Here is a 19,173-nt window from a genome sequence, read left to right as displayed (position 1 = left end):
GAGGCGGCGGCGGCGGTGGCGGCGCGGTGAAGCGGGAGGAGATGAAGAGCGGCCGGGAGCGGGGCTAGCGAGGGCCCGAGCGGAGCCGGACGGAAACCCCCCCCCTTCCCCCATCGCGTGGCGGGGCCATGGCGGCCAATATGTACCGGGTGGGGGGTGAGTCTGGGGCCGGGGCTGAACTGGACGGGGCCGGGGGGGGGGCGTGAGTGGGGGGCCCGAGTGCGGGGCCGGGGGGGGGCGTGAGTGGGGGGCCCGAGTGCGGGGCCGGGGGGGGCTGGGCGGTGAGTGCGGGGAGCCGCGGGGGCTGAGGGAGCGGGGCGGTGCTGGGGCGCCCCCAGGAGGGTGGCGCTGCGGGGCAGTGGCTGGGCCGGAGGTGTCAGAGTGGGGGGAAGCGGGGCCGGGGGGGGCGGTGTGTCCCCGGCACTAGCGGATTGGGGGGGCTGGGAGATCCTGGCGGGGGTTATGGACGGTGGGGGGAGGATGCCCGCTTAGTGCCCTAGAGGAAGAGGTTGTTCTCCCCCCCACATGCTGCACCCCTGTGTCGCGGAGGGGGCTGACCCACAGGGAACAGGCTGTGTGGGGGGTGGCGAGGAGCGGGTTTGTTGTGTGGGGGTTGGGGGGTTGTTATAGGGTGGCGGCGCTGTGGTTAGGGAGGTGGTTTCATCAGGTATGGGGTGTTCACGGGCTCTGGAGGCCATGGGGCGGTTGGGGGGGAGGTGGACAATGGGGGTAAGGGATGATGGGCTAGTTATGTGGGGGCAGGGGAGTCTGGTGTAGTGAGCTGGTGGCATGGTGTGAAGAAGTTCAGGGGCTGTGGGGAAATAGGGCACTTGGGGTAGTGGCTGGTGGGTTGGGCTGGTTATTTGGGGATGAGGTAGGTTGTGGGGGGAGCTGGCAGGTTTTGGGGTGGAGGGAATCCTTGAGGGGGCAGCAAGTTTGGTTACATGGGGTAAGGGAATTCACCGGGTGTGGGGCCCATAGGGGGTCCAGGGCAGTGAGCTGGTTTATATGGAGTACAGGACTTGGTGAGCTGTGGGTATGGCTGGTGGGGGAGCAATTGGGGAATGGGGGTCAGTGAGGTGTTTATATGTGGTCAGTAGTTTTTGTGGGGTGTACATGGAGCAGTTGACCAAGTGGGGTGTGAGGTGTTTGGGAGAAGAGTCTGGGGGGATCTTGTTGTGGGGAGGCCAGGGGGGCAGGTTATGTGTGGGGCAGTTTGGGGGTGTGGGTTGTGTAGGGTGGGTTTCGAGGGCTGGGTGAGGTGTATGTAGTTTTGGGGCTGTTGGGAGTGGATTATGGGCTATGGGAGGGGGAGGCCTGGTTGGGGGATGTTGTGTGTGGTAGTTTGGGGGTCTGGTTATGGGGGTGGTGTGTGGAGCAGTTGGGGAGTGGGTTGGAAGGTGGGGACAGTTGTGCAACATCTCATTTTAGAGCAGTTGGGGGTGGCTTGTGTGGAATCTGGTTGAGGAGGTCAGGGGGTTGGGGGATCTGATTTAGGGCACTTCAGGGGCCGAGCTGCCTAGGAGATCGGTTCCCTGGTCCCTGCGTTTGAGCATGTGCTGAGGAGCCTGGGGGCATTGGTGCTGCACTTGAGGAGTGGCACTTTGGGGGAAGGGTCTCTCCTTCCTGATGGCTCTATTTTATAACGTCTTCCCCTTGTGCTGACTCTGGGGTGTGTCCCACGAGGGGGGTCTGATCTCACACTGAGATCCTCTTGTTGTTGTACTACTTTGAGGGGTGGGGGTGGCGGGCTGTCTCCTCCTATCCTTGCAGCGTTGTGCCCACACCAGTACCTGGCTGCTCCACTGCCTGGGCACTGTGGCTCAGCTACCTCCCGAGCCTGGTAAATGCTGCCCAGGCCTAGCTATTGCTGTTCCAGGCTGGAACCTATCACCAGGCACTGGCAGTGCTGCCCTTAGTCTGGGTCCTATCCATGCAGATGTTTGGCAGGTGGTGCCAGCATGGGGGTGCTGCCTGATGCCTGGCTGGGAGTGGCGGGGGGCGGGGGGGGGTCTGGGTGCTACAGGGGGTGGGGTAGGAACTTGGCCCCTGCTCTGGGATGCTGCAGCCTGGGCAATGTTGCCCATGTCGGCAAGTGGCTGCGGATGGGAGGAATGTGTTGGTGCCTGCTGCTGTATTGCCTGGTGAGATGGAGATTGGGAGAGGAACTCCCCCTTTGGGGGCTGCCTGGCTACTGCTGTTTCAGGGCTTGGCTTAGGGTGGGGGCAGGAAACCCCATGGATACACAGGGTGCTTGGCAGGCGAGTATGAAACAGTTGGGGCAGTCTAGGTGAGGCAGCCCCATGGGGGAGGAGATGAATGCCCCATTGGGAGAAGGTGGCACTGGGGTGGAGAATGAAGGTGGTGGTGTGCCCCCGTGGGGATGGGTGGCTCGTTTGATGGTTCTGAGCATTCAGCCTCTCCTTCCTGGGTGCCTGCCTGTTCTCCTGATTTCCCTCTGACGGCTTTGGTCTCAATTCTCTCTGCAGATTATGTCTATTTTGAGAATTCCTCCAGTAACCCCTACCTCGTCCGGCGCATCGAGGAGCTCAACAAGGTCAGCGGCCATGGGACCACACCCAGAGACACCCCCCACCCCATCTCCTGCACGCACCCGTTAGGGCTACAGAACCATAGCCAGTACCTGTATGCTCACCCCCACCAGCTGTGCACCTGAGACCCACCCCCTCCACCTCCCTCGGGCTGCAGGACCAGAGCTAGACATCCGTACCCCCTCTCACACCAGAGAGCCACAGCCAGACCCCCTCCCCCACCACCTTTGGGGATTTGTAGCCATACCCCTCTCTACAGGAGGGACCCATTGGCCAGATTGCAAGGTTGCACCTGAGGGCACCGCAGCCTCTCTGAGCCTGCCATTTGTAAGTACAGGAGGGAGGTGGGAACACCTGGCGGTTGCCTCGGTGCCCCACCTGGGAGGCTGCACCGAGTGCTGTGTCCAGGGCGTGGGGGTGGTGAGGAGCAACTCCCAGGGGAACAGCAGTGCCAGCTCCTCCCCTCAGGCAGCGTCCTGCTCTCATCCCCAGACAGCCAATGGCAATGTGGAGGCCAAGGTGGTGTGTCTCTTCCGGCGCCGGGATATCTCCAGCAGCCTCAACAGCCTGGCTGACAGCAACGCTCGTGAGTGCTGGGGCCCATCCCCATAGCCCTGCTGGCAGGCCCGGGGCCTCTGGGGGGTCTGTCTCAGGGGGTGCATGGAGTGGGGTAGAGATCTTGGGGGGTTATTAGGTCTGTCTCAGGCTAGCAGGGGGTGGGTCTGTCTTTGGGGATGAAGTAGTAGGGGCATGCATGGGGTTGTTGGGGAGCAGTGGATCTGTCTCAGTTGAGGAGTCTTGGCCATTGGGATGTGTGTGTGTGGCCTATTGGGGGGCAGTGGGGCATGTGTGGGGTGGGGCTGGTTGGGGGAAGATTATGGCCCCATGCCTATGATGCAGGGCAGACATGCTGCAGATCTGCTGCCGCCTAGAGCTTGTGGGTGAAAGGCCGCCCCGCCTGCCCCTCCCTGGGCAGCTCCCTGCCTGCCTGGCTAGGAGAGCTGCCAGTTCCTTCCCCAGCCCCGTCTCCTCCCTCCCCTCCCCTCCGCCTAGGCTACAGGCACTGGGTAAGAGTGGCACTAATCCTTGTAATTTGTGGTTTGGGACAGGGAGTGTCTCTGGGGTGATGAGCCCCCTAGCACACAGTATAGTCTGGGTCCCACATCCTCCTCCTCCTTGTCTCACGCCTATTCACCCTGCACTGGGCAGTGCCCAAGGGTCTGTGAAGGGTCTTGCAGGTGCCAAGACTTTGACCTTTCTCCCCAAGAGCACTGGTGTCAAACACACAATTAGCAAATGCGACTGTAGAGACCGAGCCTAGGGTGTGTGTGAGTGTGTGTTGGGGTATGTTAGTTCATTTCCCAGCCCAGAGCTGGGGTAGCAGGGGGCTGCAGATTGGGAGTGAGGGGCACCAGCAGAGCTGTGGGTGAGGGGTGCCATAGCAGAGGACTGTGGGTCTGGAGTGAGAGGTGCCAAGGGTGGAACTTGCCCAGCTCTCCCTAGTGCCTCATGTATGAGGCTGGTGCAGCATGGAGGCCATGGGCAGTGCAGGGTTAACAGGCCGTGGGAGCTCTTCCGGTTGGGGCCTGTGCTAGCTGCTCGCCTGGGCTTGGGGTTTCCGGGCCTGTTCGGTGGGGGCCACCCTTGACTCTGCCCCAGTGGGGTGGGTGAGGAGTGGGACTGGGTCCCAGGGGGCTGCCCCCACCTACCCTGCCCCCACCCCACAGGGCTTCCTGAACACATGAGCAGGGGTGGAATCAGTGCCGTCCCTCACTGGGCTGCTGCCAAGTGCTGGAGACAGTGGGGCTGGGAGAACAATGAGCTTTTTGGCAGTGGTGCAGCTTGGCCACTTCCTGCTGTGGGGAGTGGGGGATGGGCCTCTGAGGATAGGGGGCAGCGTGCTTTGCTGGGGGGAGGGTTCTGGGGGGGGGTGCATTCTGCTCTTGGACAGCGGGCAGGGGTTAACCTAAGGCCGCGCTGTGTTCCGGGGGTTATTGGGGAGGGGGGGACACTCTGCTTTTCAGCACGGGAAAGGTTAACCCCAGGCAGGTGCTCTGCTCCAGGGGGAGTTATGGGTGCTCCCCGGCAGGGAGGGGACAGTTAATCCTGGGGGTTGCCCTGTTCTTGGCAGGGTGGTGTGCTGTGAAGCTGTGGAGGTGGTAGGAAGGGGAGGATTCAGCCTGGGGGCTGAATGCGGGGGTAGGGCAGTACTCTCTGCTCCTGGGGGATAGAGTGGGTGATGGGAGCAGCAGGGCTTTGCTCCTGAGACAGTGGTGGGGCTGGGGGCTCTGTGGGAGCTCTCTGTCGGGGGGGAAGTGGTAAGACTGGGGGCTCTCCGTCGGGGGAGGGGTGGCTGGGGGCTCTGTGGGGGCGCTCTGTCAGGGGACGGTGGTGGGGCTGGGGGCTCTCTGTCGGGGGTGGAGGTGGTGAGGCTGGGAGCCCCTGACCCTCGTGTCCTGCCACAGGCGAGTTTGAGGAGGAGTCGAAGCAGCCAGGGGTGTCCGAGCAGCAGCGGCACCAGCTGAAGCATCGCGAGCTCTTCCTGTCGCGCCAGTTTGAGTCACTGCCAGCCACCCACATACGGTGCGTGGGGGAGCTCTGCTGGGCACAGGGGCTAGGGCTCTTCTGAGGGAGGGGCCTTCCTCGGCCTGGGGGGCCTTATCCTGGGTTTTGTGCCTCCCTGTTGCCATCTCCCGACTCTGTGTCCTCTGGGGCGGCCCAGCACCAGGCCCGCTGCACAGGGAGGGGTGTGAGCCCGGAGCAGCAGCTCTTCAGGGCTGGCTCTGTGCTGCTGCTGCTGCTGGGTCCGGCGGGATGTGGGGATCCCTCAGGGCCCCGATCCGGGGCATGGGGAGCCATGGGGCCAGCCTGTGATGTGCCCTGTTCTTGGTCCCTGCAGGGGGAAATGCAGCGTCACGCTGCTCAACGAGACTGACATCCTCAGCCAGTACCTGGAGAAGGAGGTGAGGAGCTGGGCCTGTGGAGGGGCTTGGCCTGCATGGGTTGAGGGGCTGTGATCGGCCCCCTGGAACTGGTCAGGGGTTGGGGGCAGGGAGGAAGGAGGACTTGCACCCTGGCCTGGCTGCAGGTGAGAAGGGTTGAAACCAGGGCAGAGCTCTCTCTTGTGGGGATGGGAAGAGCTGTTTCTGGGTGGAGCAGGGTTGGGGGAGGCCAGTCTGCTGGGGTGCCCTGCCTCACCCCTCTGCCCCTCCCCCAGGACTGCTTCTTCTACTCGCTGGTCTTTGATCCTGTCCAGAAGACGCTTCTGGCCGACCAGGGGGAGATCCGGGTCGGCTGCAAGTACCAAGCTGAGATCCCTGACCGGCTGGCTGAAGGTGATGGGAGAGGGTATCTCCTGGACTGATCTGTGCCCCTGGGGGAGGTCAGCCTTGCTCTTTGGGGGAGCCGCGACCCGGGGGGAGGTCCTCAATGCCCTAGGGGAGCTGTGTGCCTTGCCTGCCCCTCTTTCAGGGTGGAGGGGGGAAGAGATGCAACATCGTCTTTTCTGACTGGCCCCTCCCCATAGGCGAGTCAGACAATCGGAACCAGCAGAAGATGGAGATGAAGGTCTGGGACCCTGACAACCCACTGACTGACCGGCAGATCGACCAATTCTTGGTGGTGGCTCGGTGAGACGCCAGCTGGGGAGACGGGGGGCATGGTGCTCAATGGACTGGGGGGGTTGGGGTCTCTTGGTTCACGTGGGCCCCCCTTGGGCTCTGGGTCGTTGCTAACCTGTGTCCCTCCCCAGGGCCGTCGGGACCTTTGCTCGAGCTCTGGATTGCAGCAGCTCCATCCGGCAGCCCAGTCTGCACATGAGTGCAGCCGCCGCCTCCCGGGATATTACGCTGGTGAGAGGGAGATGGGGGGCACGGAACAGGCTGTGTGTTGTGTGAGTTCTACAGTCCATTTGTGGGGTGTCCCTCTCCCCGCTGGCGGGGCCCCTACGGCCCAAGGTGACTCACTGGATGTTACGGGGGCTTCTGGAGCTGCCTCAACCGTCCTGACTCAAAGCTGGGGGACTTGGGTTGCCCCCTGCCCCAAGGGTTGAGAGACGTAACCCCTGGGGAACATTGCACTCCTCTTACGGGGTGCTGGGGTGGTGGCTCCGGGCCTCGTGTGTCTCCCAGCAGCAAGGAGCAACAGCCTGCTGACAGCCCCCTTTCCTGCAGTTCCACGCCATGGACACACTGCAGCGGAATGGCTATGACCTGGCCAAGGCCATGTCGACGCTGGTGCCCCAGGGGGGCCCAGTGTTGTGCCGTGACGAGATGGAGGAGTGGTCAGCCTCAGAGGCCATGCTCTTTGAGGAGGCGCTGGAGAAGTACGGCAAGGACTTCAATGACATCCGACAGGACTTCGTGAGTGGGGATGGAGGGGAGGGATCCGCCTGGGACCAGCTCTAAGTCCCTCCTTTGTGGGGGTTGTAAGAACCTCCCAGGCACCCGCACTGGACTGCTCCATCTTGTGGGGGGATATGAACCCAGGAGAGGGGCTGGGAGCCCTGGAGATTGATCCTGCACTGGCTCGGGTGGGCGGGGGTTGCTGCGGCACTGCTGTCTCCCTCCCACCCCATGCCTCCTGGGGCTGGGTGTGTGGGGCTTTCCTGGTGCTGTCTGACCACCTCTGTGGCCCTTGCAGCTGCCCTGGAAGTCCCTGGCCAGCATCGTGCAGTTCTACTACATGTGGAAAACTACCGACCGCTACATCCAGCAGGTGAGCTAGGCCCAGGAGGTGGGGGGGCTCTGGGGCTGCGCCTTGCTCCTGCCGGGGGCGAGTGATAGGGCCGTGTTTCCTCCCCTGCTTAGGCTGTGTCTCTGTTTGCAGAAAAGGTTGAAGGCAGCTGAAGCTGACAGCAAACTGAAGCAGGTCTACATCCCTACCTAGTAAGTATGGCGGGGGGGGGGGGTCACCTCAGCCGAGTGTGAGCATGGGGGAGAGGGGGGTCACCCCCTGCCCCCAGTGTGAGCATGTGGGGGAGCTAGGACCAGAGGCTAGGCCTGGGGGAGGGGCTATGTCCCCTTCTAGTGGAGGGCTGGGATAAAAGGGGCCTGTCCCATGTGCTGTGGAGAGCAGGCCACCTGCCCTCCCCCTAGGTGGGCGGGGCTGGAGCTGGAGTTGGGTGTGACATCGTCTCTTCTCCCCTGGCAGCACTAAACCTAACCCCAATCAGATCATCTCGGTGGGCTCCAAGCCTGGCATGAACGGGGCTGGCTTCCAGAAGGGGCTGACCTGCGAGAGCTGCCACAGTGAGTGCTGATGTGGGGCTCCAAGGGGTGGGGGTGTCTGTGCCCAGTCCTGGGGATGGAGGGCCCTGACTGCTGCCATGGATCTTGTCCCAGGAGAGGGGGACGGGTCCCTGGGCCTGCCTGCCAGCGGGTTGCTCAGCTGTGGAGTCCCCTTCCCCTAATGCTGCAGTCTCTCCTCGCCCTCAGCCACCCAGTCAGCACAGTGGTATGCCTGGGGCCCGCCCAACATGCAGTGCCGCCTTTGTGCCTCCTGCTGGATCTACTGGAAGAAATACGGGGGGCTGAAGACCCCGACGCAGCTGGAGGGAGCCGCCCGCAGCGCCACGGTAATGCCTGCTGAGGGGCATGGGCATGGCACCACGGTAACACCTCCCAGGGGCTGGGCATGCAGGGCACTGATAGTGTTGTGGCAATCCCTGCCTGGGGGCATAGGCATGCAGGGAGCTGCATGCAGTGCCTCGGTAATGCCTGCTGGAGTGGATGGGGATGGGTGCAGCCATCCATGGTTAATGCCTGCGTTGGGGGCTGGGTGTGGGGGGCAGAGGTGTTAGGCTACACTGGGGAGGCCCTCATTCCTTGTGGTCCGAGGGGGGTGCATACCCCACAGGGTGAGATCTGGGAACTGCCAGCACTGAGCCTTGGACTCCTCTGTCTCACCTGTGCTGGGTTGTGTCCCTGCCCCCAGGCTCTCCCAGTGTCCCATGCTGGGCCCTGACCCACCTACCCTTCTGTGTCACAGGAGCCGCACTCCAGGGGCCACATGTCAAGGCCTGAAGCCCAGAGCCTTTCTCCCTACACAACCAGCGCCAACCGGGCCAAGCTGCTGGCCAAGAACCGCCAGACCTTCCTGCTGCAGACCACCAAGCTGACCCGCATTGCCCGCCGCATGTGTCGCGACATCCTGCAGCCACGCCGTGCTGCCCGGCGCCCCTATGCCCCTATCAATGCCAACGCCATCAAGGCTGAGTGTACGTGTGCAGGGCTGGGAGGGAGGACATCATGGGCTCCCCCATCTCACACCTGCTCTCTGCTTCCTTCCATAGGCTCTATCCGGCTACCCAAGGCAGCCAAGACCCCCCTGAAGATTCACCCCCTGGTGCGGCTGCCACTGGCCACCATCGTCAAGGAGCTGGGTAAGGGTCTCGGGCACAGAGCTCTAGGCACAGCAGGGAGAGCCCAGCTTGGGAGGACTGAGGCCTCAGCCCCACACCTGCCTGGCTCCCCATGCCCCACACCAGCCCTTTCCCCCTTGGGATGGGGGTAACTCCTCAGACCCCATTGACCGGACAGCACTGCTCTCCACTTGAACAGGGCTGTTGCTCCACTGTCTTTGAGTGCTTGTCTGAGGATCCCACTCTAGGTGCATCTGCATGCCCCTGGCATAAAGGGCAGAGTGGATGCAACCATCCCTCAGTTCCTCTTGCTGCCCCTGGCAGTGAGATGGAGCCAGGCTGTGACTGCCTGCTGCGTTCGGCATGTTTCCTAGTGGTAGGTAGGTCACGTTAATCCCTTAAATACTTTTTTCCCTTAGTTTTCTCAGCGATCCCCTCCCCACTCCTCCCAAGTTCCTTATTTTTCTTCGGTGCTTTGTGGATTGAAGGCCCTCAGGCTTTCCATCCTGTGTGTGTTCCCCTTTCCCATGGACATGGCCCTTAACTGTCTGCCTAGGCAAGGCCTGTATCTAATTGGTGCACTCTACTGGTCCTTCTTGTCAACAAGACAATCAGGGACACTTGGCTGAAATGCTTCCTTCTGGAGCAGTTGGGGGTGCTTTGAACCCAAAAGAACCCCAGATATCAGGCTCCACGCAAGACCTTCCACTTCAAGTCCCTGGCAGTCAATGCTGCTGGCAGCTGGGATGCAGCTCCTGAGACCAGTACCATTGGGGGGAATCTGAAATGGTACCAATGGGCCAGCCACAGCTGCCAAAAGTCAGCTTGGCATCACTGGCTGTTCCAATGCTGACAACTGGTACTATGTCCTCCCTTCTGAGGCAGAATTGCCCAGAACACCAGACCACACATGGCTCCAGGCACCAATCTACCTTCCCTGAACCAGGAGGTACCGAGAGGCCTAAGAAAAGTCCTTGGCCTTCGGTTCCCTCCCTCTCAGAATCCAGGGGCAAGTGACAAGGAATCGAGTGGTCCATCACCCGTGTGTGGTACTAAAATGACAGATTTGTCAGCACTGGAACTGTCGGCACCAGTGATAGACTCCAATAGTTTCTGGTGTTGGGAGTTGCTACTTCTCTGGTCCCAAGGATGCTACACACAGAACAGTCTTCAACAGCTGTACTGACACACCGGTCAAGATGTCACGCTGCTGTCACAGGAAATCTCCTCTCCCTCTCCAGACCACACCACTTCCTCCTGCCCATATACCGGGCTCTGAGAAGGGTTCCTCTCCAGTGAGCACCACTTGTTTCAGAGCACTGGTCTGTTCTCTGGCACCCACCTCCATGGCAGTGGTCTGACCAGCCCCACTCTTACAGCTCTCCACAGTGGCAGTACTGGGCTCTGCTCTGAAAATCCTCCAGAAGTGGCTCTCCCTCTAGCACACTGGCAAGCAGAGAATGTTCCACTCTCCTGCAGCTTTGACTACAAGGCCTCCTTGAGAGACGACCCAGATCCCTTGGCCGTGAGACGCTTGAAGGGTTAGAGATGAGGAAGAACATCCTGCAGAGGAGGGAGAGACAGGTCCTGAAACTGAGGAGCAGTGTCCCCAACCTCTCCTATAGATCCCTCTTTGTCTCACTTGATGCAGCGGTCTCTGCTCTGGATGCCTACAGAGTATTTCAGGAGCAGATTACTCAGACTCTGATGCCCTAGAAACTGAGACCTCAATGATCCAAGACCCCTCGTCCCCCAGACTATTCGACAATTCTGCTCTGGGCAGGATGGTGATGCCAGTTGGGAAGGGCACAGTGGAGCCAGCCACAGATCTCTGGAAGCCCCTGGGTACCTTCACCCGAACTTCAAAGCAAACAGAGAAAAGAGAGGTCAAGTTCTGCAGAAGGGAGCTGAGAAGTTCTGCTCCCACCTGGTCCCTGGATCCCTGGTGGTCTCGGAAGGAGAGAGACAGACAACGTGGTCCACTGATGTCTACTCTGAAAGACAAAACCCCGGATAGAAAGGTCGACCTCTCTGGGGTAGAAAAGCTATTCCTCTGCCTTGCCCCATGTACAGATAGCAAATTACCAAGCACTATTCTGAGTTGGACTCTAACTTAGGAGAAAGTAGCTCCCTTTATCAGTAGAATTTAAGAGGATAGACAGTATCTAAAGGCAATAACATCTGTCACTGGTGCAAACATCTGTCCAAGCAGCCATTGGTGCTTTGGATATGCAGCTAGATCCATGGCTGTGGCAGTCACCACATGGCTACAGGCACCAAGTGTCCCAAAGGAGTTGCAGAACACCATTTCAGAGCGTCTGTTCAAGAGATATTTAGCCCCTGTACTACGATGCTCTACATTCCCTGGACGGTTCCAGAGACCTGCTGCGATCATTGGGCATTTGCACCCCGGCCTCCCGAAGGAAGCCGGAACAGCTGTCTTCTTGCAGTGACAGCCTAGGTTTTCTCGTCCACCACTAGCCATCCTAACTTCATTGTCTAGGGAGCAGTTCGACACACAGGTCAAGGGTCACAATCCAGAGCTGCTTTCCCCAACCTTATCTTGGGATGCCCCCTTTATTCACTCTGATGTGGAGTGGAGTAATAACTGACCAAGGGGTACTAATAAGTCCTCTCCCAGGGTAACTCCCATTCCAGTCTCTGCCCCCTTTCCTATCCCTCTCCAGAGACCCTTCTCATGAAAACCAATTGCAAGTGGCCTCCCTGCTTTGCCTAGGAGCAGGGAAGAGATTTCTACTCCTGATAGTTCTTTATTCCAAGAAAAAAGGGGGTCCATATCCCATCCTCAACTTGAGAAGACCGAACAGACACACATGCACCTTCCTGGATGGCAACGCTCAGATCCCTCATCCCTTCGTTACAGGCTCAAGGCTGGTTTGTGGTTCCAGACTTACAGGATGCGCCCTTCCTGTGGGCTAGAGTGATTGTGCTATGGAAGTGCCTCTGACTGACAGTAGGGGGACAACCATTATCACTGCAAGGTGCTGACCTTTGGTCTCTCCAGAGGACCAAGAGTCTTCACAAAGTAGCTGGTGGCGGCCATGCATCTGAAGATACAGAGCATGGATGTCTAGGCAGCCCCATCAGGAAGTCTCCCTAGATTCTGTCCTTGGCCTGTTCAAGAAACTCGACCTTATAGAACTAACTGGAAGGGAATTTACTAGGTCATCTAGTCCAGTCCCCTGCACTCAAGGTAGGACTAAGTAATAACTAGACCATCCCTGACAAGTGTTTGTCTAACCTGCTCTTAAAAATCTCCAATGATGGAGATTCTACAGCCTCCCTAGGCAATTTGCTCCAGTGCTTAACCACCCTGCCAAGCAGTTTTTCCTAATGTCCAACCTAAACCTCCCTTGCTGCAATTTAAGCCCATTGCTTCTTGGCCTATCCTCTGCAGTTAACAAGAACAATTTACCTCCCTCCTCCTTGCAACAACCTTTTATGTACTTGAACACTGTTATCATGTCCGTCCGTCCCTGTCTTCTCCAGACTAAACAAACCTAATTTTTTCAGTCTTCCCTCATAGGTCATGTTTTCTAGACATTTAATCATTTTTGTTGCTCTTCTCTGGACTTTCTCCAGTTTGTCCACGTTTCCTGAAATGTGGTGCCCAGAACTGGATACAGTATTCCAGCTGAGGCCTTATGAGCACGGAGTAGAGAGGAACAGTTACTTCTCATGTCTTGCTTACAACACTCCTGCTAATACATCCCAGAAGGATGTTTTCCTTTTTTGCAATATTACATTGTTGACTCATATTTAGCTTATGATCACCTATGACCCCCCCAGATCCCTTTCTGCAGTACTCCTTCCGAGGCAGTCATTTCCCATTTTGTATGTGTGCAACTGATTGTTCCTTCCTAAGTGGAGTACTTTGTATTTGTCCTTATTGAATTTCATCCTACGTACTTCAGAGCAGTTGTCCAGATCATTTTGAATTTCAGTCCTATCGTCGAAAGCACTTGCAACCCCTCCTAGCTTGGTATTGTGTGCAAACTTTATAAGTGTACTCTCTATGCCATTATCTAAATCATTGATGAAGATATTGAACAGAACCGGACCCAGACCTGATCCCTGCAGGACCCCTCTTGTTATGCCCTTCCAGCTTGACTGTGAACCACTGATAACTACTCTCTGGGAGCTGTTTTCCAACCGGTTATGCACCCACCTTATAGTAGCTCCATTTTAGGTCAGGGGTTGGCAACCTATGGCACACATGCCAAAGATGGCACGTAAGCCAATTTTTAATGGCACGCTGCTGTCTGCCGGGGATCCCGGCAGACAGCAGTGTGCCATTAAAAATCCTGCCCGGCCCGGCCTGCTCTTCTCCGCCCCCTGCCCACCGCTCTCTCCTTGCAGGGCAGGCAAACTTCCCCCTCCCCCCGCCTCTTCCCCCAGTGTGCTGGGTTCCTGCCCCTCCTCCTCTTCCTCCCTGCCGCCAATCAGCTGACGGCCCTTGCTATGGAGGGGGAGAAGCGGAGCCGTAGCGCGTTCTCTGCTCTGGAGACCTCAGGGAAGGGGGTGGAATCAGTATATCCCCTCCAGCCCCCTGTCATGAGTCACTCAGGGCAGGGGGCTGGTAGCACCCCTACAACCCCAGCCCACCCCCCCAGCCCTCTGCCCTGACTCCTGCACCCCCTCCCCCCCCGCACAACCCCAGCCCCTTGCCCTGACTCTTGCGCCCCCCACATCTCCACCCCACCCTGAGCACCACACGGGAGCTCCTGCACGTGCCCCCATTCCCACCTGCACCCCTCAAACCAAATGGGAACTGCCCAGGTAAGCACTCCACACCCAAACCTCCTGCCCCAACCCTGAGCCCCTCCCTCATTCTAGCTCCTGGCCAGACCCTGCACCCCAACCCCCAGCCTGCTCCTTCACCCCCAGCCCTGTTCTCAGCACACTCCCACCCTCATCTCAGTGCAGAGAGAGGAAGGGAATGGCTAGAACCAGGGAGAAGGTAGGTATCTACTCTATGTGGACAGGGCCGGGACCCCAGACTGGCAGAGGGCTGAGCGGGGCCGGCAACCGGGACCCTGGCTGGCAGGAGCCGGCAGACGGAACCCCAGACTGGCAACGGGCTGAGTGGCAGCGGGCTGAGCCACTCAGTCCACTGCCGGTCTGGGGTTCTGGCTGCCGGCCCCTTGCCAGCTGGGGTCCCGGCCGCAGGCCCCACTCAGCCCGCTGCTGGCCTAGGTGAACAGAACCACAGGCCGGCAGCGGGCTGAGCGGGACAGCGGTGTAAGATCAACATTTTAATTTAATTTTGAATGAAGCTTCTTAAACATTTTGAAAACCTTGTTTACTTTACATACGACAATAGTTTAGTTATATAATATATAGACTTATAGAGAGAGACCTTCTAAAAAACGTTAACATGTATTACTGGCACGCGAAACCTTAAATTAAAGTGAGTAAATGAAGACTCGACACACCACTTCTGAAAGTTTGCTGACCCCTGATTTAGGTTATATTTCCCTAGATTGTTCATGAGACGGTCACGCACAACAGTATCAAAAGCCTTACTAAAGTCAAGATATATTGCATCTACCGCTTCCTCACTATCCACAAGGCTTGTTACCTTGTCAAAGAAAACTATTAGGTTGGTTTGACAGGATTTGTTCTTGACAAATCCATGCTGATTGTAATTTATCACCTTATTATCTTCTAGGTGTTTGCAAATTGATTGCTTAATTATTTGCTCCATTATCTTTTCGGCTACTGAAGTTATGCTGAGTGGTCTGTAATTCCCCAGGTTGTCCTTATTCCCTTTTTTATAGATTGGTACTATATTTTCCCTCTTCCAGGCCTCTGGAATTTCTCTTGTCTTGATGATGATAAACTCCAGCAAATCATCCTACCCCAGATGGTTTATAGTAGCTCTGATTGACTCCCGGTTCATCAGTGGTGTACCTTCCTGAGGAGAGATTTCCCCAGACAATCATCGGCCATTGCAGGGGCCTCAAGCAGTGGTGCACTTTGCTCCCCCCTAGCCTCTGCCTGTGGCACATACTAGTTTAGTCCCCAGAGGGCTGTAATACTTAGTCTAATCCAGGTTATTGAGCCCAATAGCCTGAGTTAATGGGGTGGGGTTGAGTAGTCTGTGCTATACGGGAGGTCAGACTAGATGCTTTCATGGTGGTCCTGGCTTAAACTCTGTGACCTCCCACATCAAATTAAATCAATCAGCCATGGTGAAAACATGTTCTCAACTCTTAGGCTGCTCTGACATGATGCTGCTAGCCAGGCTTCATCTCCCCCAGCACAGGACTGGCTCAGATTGGTATATTGCCTTACAAGACAGACATGCACATCATTGTCCCAATTCGTACCATCGTCATTAAACTGGTGGACAGAAGCTCTGCATCTTCATCCTTCCACCAATAAAGACCTCAATCCCAGATACTTCTGGGACAGACTGAGGTGCTCGGATGGACCAACTTCAGATTGGGGAACCATTGTCTCTGGGAGAGATGAGACTGCGTACAAATGTCTCTCTAGTTGCTGGATCTCATTTAAATGTCACCTCTGCCTTCAAGAGCACTACCTGATTGTCCTGACATAGTATCTCAGAATTGTGGCCAGATTCTCCATCCAGACGCAAACATCTAACTACCTGCTTGTGTTGGCTGGCTAAGGGCTGCTGATAGAGCCTGTTCATTGCAAGTCTGAGGACTGATTTTACCAAGCCTAAAGCCCTCAACAAGGAGAACCAACTTCTCACAATGGAGAAGATTCTCAGTCTGGGAGCTCCATGCAGCCATGGCTCTTTGGAAAGCCCTGGTCACAAGATTGACTGTCGTCTGCATCTGAATCTCTGTGGACTTTAGATCAGTTCGGTCAAGGTCCACCTTGCAACAGCTAGAGCATGCCAGCCCAGTCCAGTCATGTGGTGTATTCTCTCCCCTACTGTTCCTCCAACAGTTAAAAAGCCAAATAAAGGCCTGGAAGGGCTCATGTTCTCTTCAGCATGTTACTGTCAAAGTGGCTCTTCTGGTGGCCGTTCCATCAGCCAAGCAGGTGGCAAACTCCAAGCCCGCTGGCTGCCCCAATATACGATGTTTCATCCAGATCAGGCAGTGGCAGGACTACCTCCTAAAGTTGTTTTAAGATTCCCACTGAATCCAGAGAGTGAATTTCCCTATTTTCTTTCCTAAATACAATTGCTCTTGGGGCAAAAGAAGCAACTCCACTCTGGAGAGATCTCTAGGGCCCTGATCTCTTATCTAGAAGGACCAGTCTCCCTGCCTTTTGGTTGCATTAAATGGCACCACTAAGGGACAAGTGGTCTCTTCCCAGAGCCCATCTAAATGGTTTCCCCAGTGGATTCCAGTGTTATCACATGGCAGGCATTCCCTCTCCCCAGGTATCACAGCTTTTTCAGCCAGAGGTCAGGCTGCCTCCTCTGCACGTTTCAAGAACCCTCCTGTTGGAGTAACCCACTGGCCTGTGCCCACAGCTGTGTCCCAGACTGGCCTTTGAGCCCAGAAGCCAGGTTCAGAAAGGCCATGTTCCAATCATTGTTGAGGGCCACTGATGGCACCTGGGAGGGGGGACTGCTGGCCAGTCACCTAGGATGAGATCCATGCAGGGGCACACACAAGGGAACAGAGGGATGGTCATGGCCACACCGTCCTTCATACCCTTAGGTGTGCAGAGAGGGAACATGGACAGGGGCAGGACACTGGCGCGGCCCCAACAGGCACCGCTGGGCAAATGATTCCCATCTCGCTTGTGGGGCTCAGACACTTAGAGGGGAATTCCTATGAACACCACCATCCCCAAGCCCCCCAGTTAATGCAAGGAAAGGAATGCCCAAGAGGAGTTTGACGTGCAGCCCTGCAGGAATCCTCATGGGGGTGCAGTGGGGCATTGTGGTGGGGGAGGGCTGTGTTTGGTTAATATATTGGGGTGGGGGTGTGCATGGAGAGTTAGGATGTGGGGGATGGGGGAGGGCGGTGAACTAGGCTGTGGGATCCTCATGGTGCTGTCTGGTTTTCCAGCTGCGCAGGCCCCTCTGAAACCAAAAACGCCACGTGGCACCAAGACGCCCATAAACCGGAACCAAATGAGCCAGAACCGGGGCCTGGCCGGCATCGTGGGCAAGAGGGCGTATGACAGTGTGAGTGCCACACACACATACATACACACACTGTGGGGTGGGGGCAGGGATGGCATGAGTGACCTGGGGGGGTCCCCACCCGTGGGTGGGTGCTTGCTGTCAGAACTTCCTGCCTGCGCTCCAGAGCCCCTTCCAAGGGGAGACGCTGCTCAGGCAATCCCATGGGAGTTAGGTTAGTGGGTCCCAACAGAGGGTGGGGCTCAGCTGATGGCTCCGGTCTGTGATTGGTGTAGGGGGTGGGGTCCATGCAGAGGAGGTGGTAAGGCCCAGCTGATGGCTCTGGTCTGTGATTGGTGCAGGTGGCAGGGAGCGGGGTCCCGTTTTCGGCCAATGGCCGGCCCATGACCTCGGGGATGCGGTCGAGTGCCCAGCCAGCTGTCAAGCGTCAGAAGCTGAACCCAGCTGATGCCCCCAACCCTGTTGTCTTCGTGGCCACTAAGGACACCAGGTACCTTGGGGGTGCGGGGCAGAGGGGGCCCCAGGTAATGGGGGGAAGGGGAGCCACTAGGTCACGGAGGACAGGTCCCACCAGGCAATGGGGGAATCATGGCAGATGGGGGGACAGGCAGAGGGGACACTTGGTAATGGGAGGGGATGGGTGGGGCGTACCCCAAGACCAACTGGGGGAGAATTGAAGCTCTCAGTTGGATGGGGGGGAAATTGGGGGGTTTAGTCTCACCCCCACTCTAACCCACTAGTTTTTGAATGGGGAAGGGCATTCCATCTCTTCTCTCCCCGCCACCAACCTCCAGGAGGAGGGCAGGGGCTGTGGCCTCATTCTTGCTGTGACTTGTTGCCCCTCACCGAGCTGAGGGCTCTGTGTGTTGCGGCAGCAGGAGCTAGCTGGCTTGTGCCTGTTCAGACCCAGAGCTGCCTGTGGGGGTATTTGGAGGGGCCCTGACCCCCTGCTTGCAGGCTGTCCCACTCTGACCTGCTGTCTGTCTCCTGCAGGGCTCTGCGCAAGGCTCTCACCCACCTGGAGATGCGCCGAGCTGCCCGTAGGCCCAACCTGCCACTCAAGGTGAAGCCAGCGCTGCCCATACGGCCTGTGGTAGCGCCGCTGGTGCCGGGGCCCCCGGCCCACCCTGCCAGCACCAGTGAACCCATCATCCTGGAGGACTGAGCCTGGCCCCTCTTCCCAAAGCCGCATCTCCCGTCTCCAGAGCCTGTGTGCGTGGCAGGCTGGGCTGCAGCGCCTGGTTCCACATGGCTCCCCCAGCCCCCTGAGGGATCAGCCCAGGGGTATGGGGTGCAGGGGTGTGGCTTCCACTTTTTTTTTTTTAAATTTTTTATTTCCACAAACTCCCCCTCCCTCTTCAGGGCTGGGGTGTTTGTGTCAGGATCTTGGGGGAGGAGGTTGAAGTGGGGAGCCAGGGGCTCTGTCTGCCCCCTCTCCCCAACTGCAGTTACTTCTTGTCTTTCCTTGTTTCCCTGTGTTGGTTCTGCTGTCTCTGCTCATTTCCCACAAGCCACAGCTCCGCGTCCCTGCTCCCTGAGCCCGTCCCCACAGCTGGGCCCGGCTCCCCATCCCCCCAGCCGGGCCTGGGTTTTGTACATGATCAGAGAGGAGAATCTGTCTGTTTTTTTAACTCAACCTGTAACCAGTTCTTATAGCAACCAGGAAATAAACCAACGCCTTTTCTTCACCTGCCCGCTGCTGGCGGGGGAGGAGGTGGCTGGGGGCTCACTTGGTTGGGGAGGGACAGGAGATTAATGGAGCCTTCACTTCATGGGGTCTACTGGGAGAAGGGAGGGGACTCCTTATGCTGGGCTGCTGCCTTTGGGTAACCTGGTGCTGGTCAGATGACTGCATCTCACCCTGGGGCTGGGCCCTGTTGTCCCAACGTGGAGGGGGAGGATAGGTGGCATTGGGATCAGCTTCTGGGGGGGATCGGGGGGTTGGGAAGGAAGCAAAGGGTGATTGGGCCCCACCCTCTGAGGCGCAACTCAACATCAGGCACACTCCAGGGGCAAGGAGCCAGTTTAATGTCCTAGCAGGGGAGGGTTGCCAGGGGGCCATCTATGATGTGTGTGTGGCTACACAAGAGAGTGCCCTCTATCTTCTCCAGCACTGCCAGAGGGCCAGCTTCCTCCCCTGGCGGCGGCTGGGTTGGGGG

General features: G+C 57.9%; 1 protein-coding gene across 1 annotated transcript; it reads left to right on the top strand.

The window, feature by feature from the left end:
* Positions 1–18,689, top strand: MTA2 (metastasis associated 1 family member 2). Its single transcript, XM_074958075.1, has 18 exons — positions 1–156; positions 2,490–2,557; positions 3,045–3,138; positions 5,018–5,135; positions 5,452–5,515; positions 5,770–5,887; positions 6,079–6,181; positions 6,304–6,403; positions 6,725–6,913; positions 7,194–7,268; positions 7,380–7,438; positions 7,704–7,801; positions 7,988–8,127; positions 8,541–8,769; positions 8,845–8,934; positions 16,938–17,056; positions 17,356–17,504; positions 18,008–18,689. The coding sequence occupies exons 1-18, from the start codon at positions 129–131 to the stop codon at positions 18,177–18,179; spliced, it is 2,013 nt and encodes a 670-aa protein (XP_074814176.1). The 5' UTR covers positions 1–128; the 3' UTR covers positions 18,180–18,689.
* Positions 18,690–19,173: the final 484 nt, after the last annotated feature.

The sequence above is a fragment of the Natator depressus genome, chromosome 7 (assembly GCF_965152275.1).
Source record: "Natator depressus isolate rNatDep1 chromosome 7, rNatDep2.hap1, whole genome shotgun sequence".
NCBI lineage: Eukaryota > Metazoa > Chordata > Testudines > Cheloniidae > Natator > Natator depressus.
The sequence above is the reverse complement of the archived record's forward strand: the minus strand, read 5'-3'. Positions and strand labels throughout refer to the sequence as shown.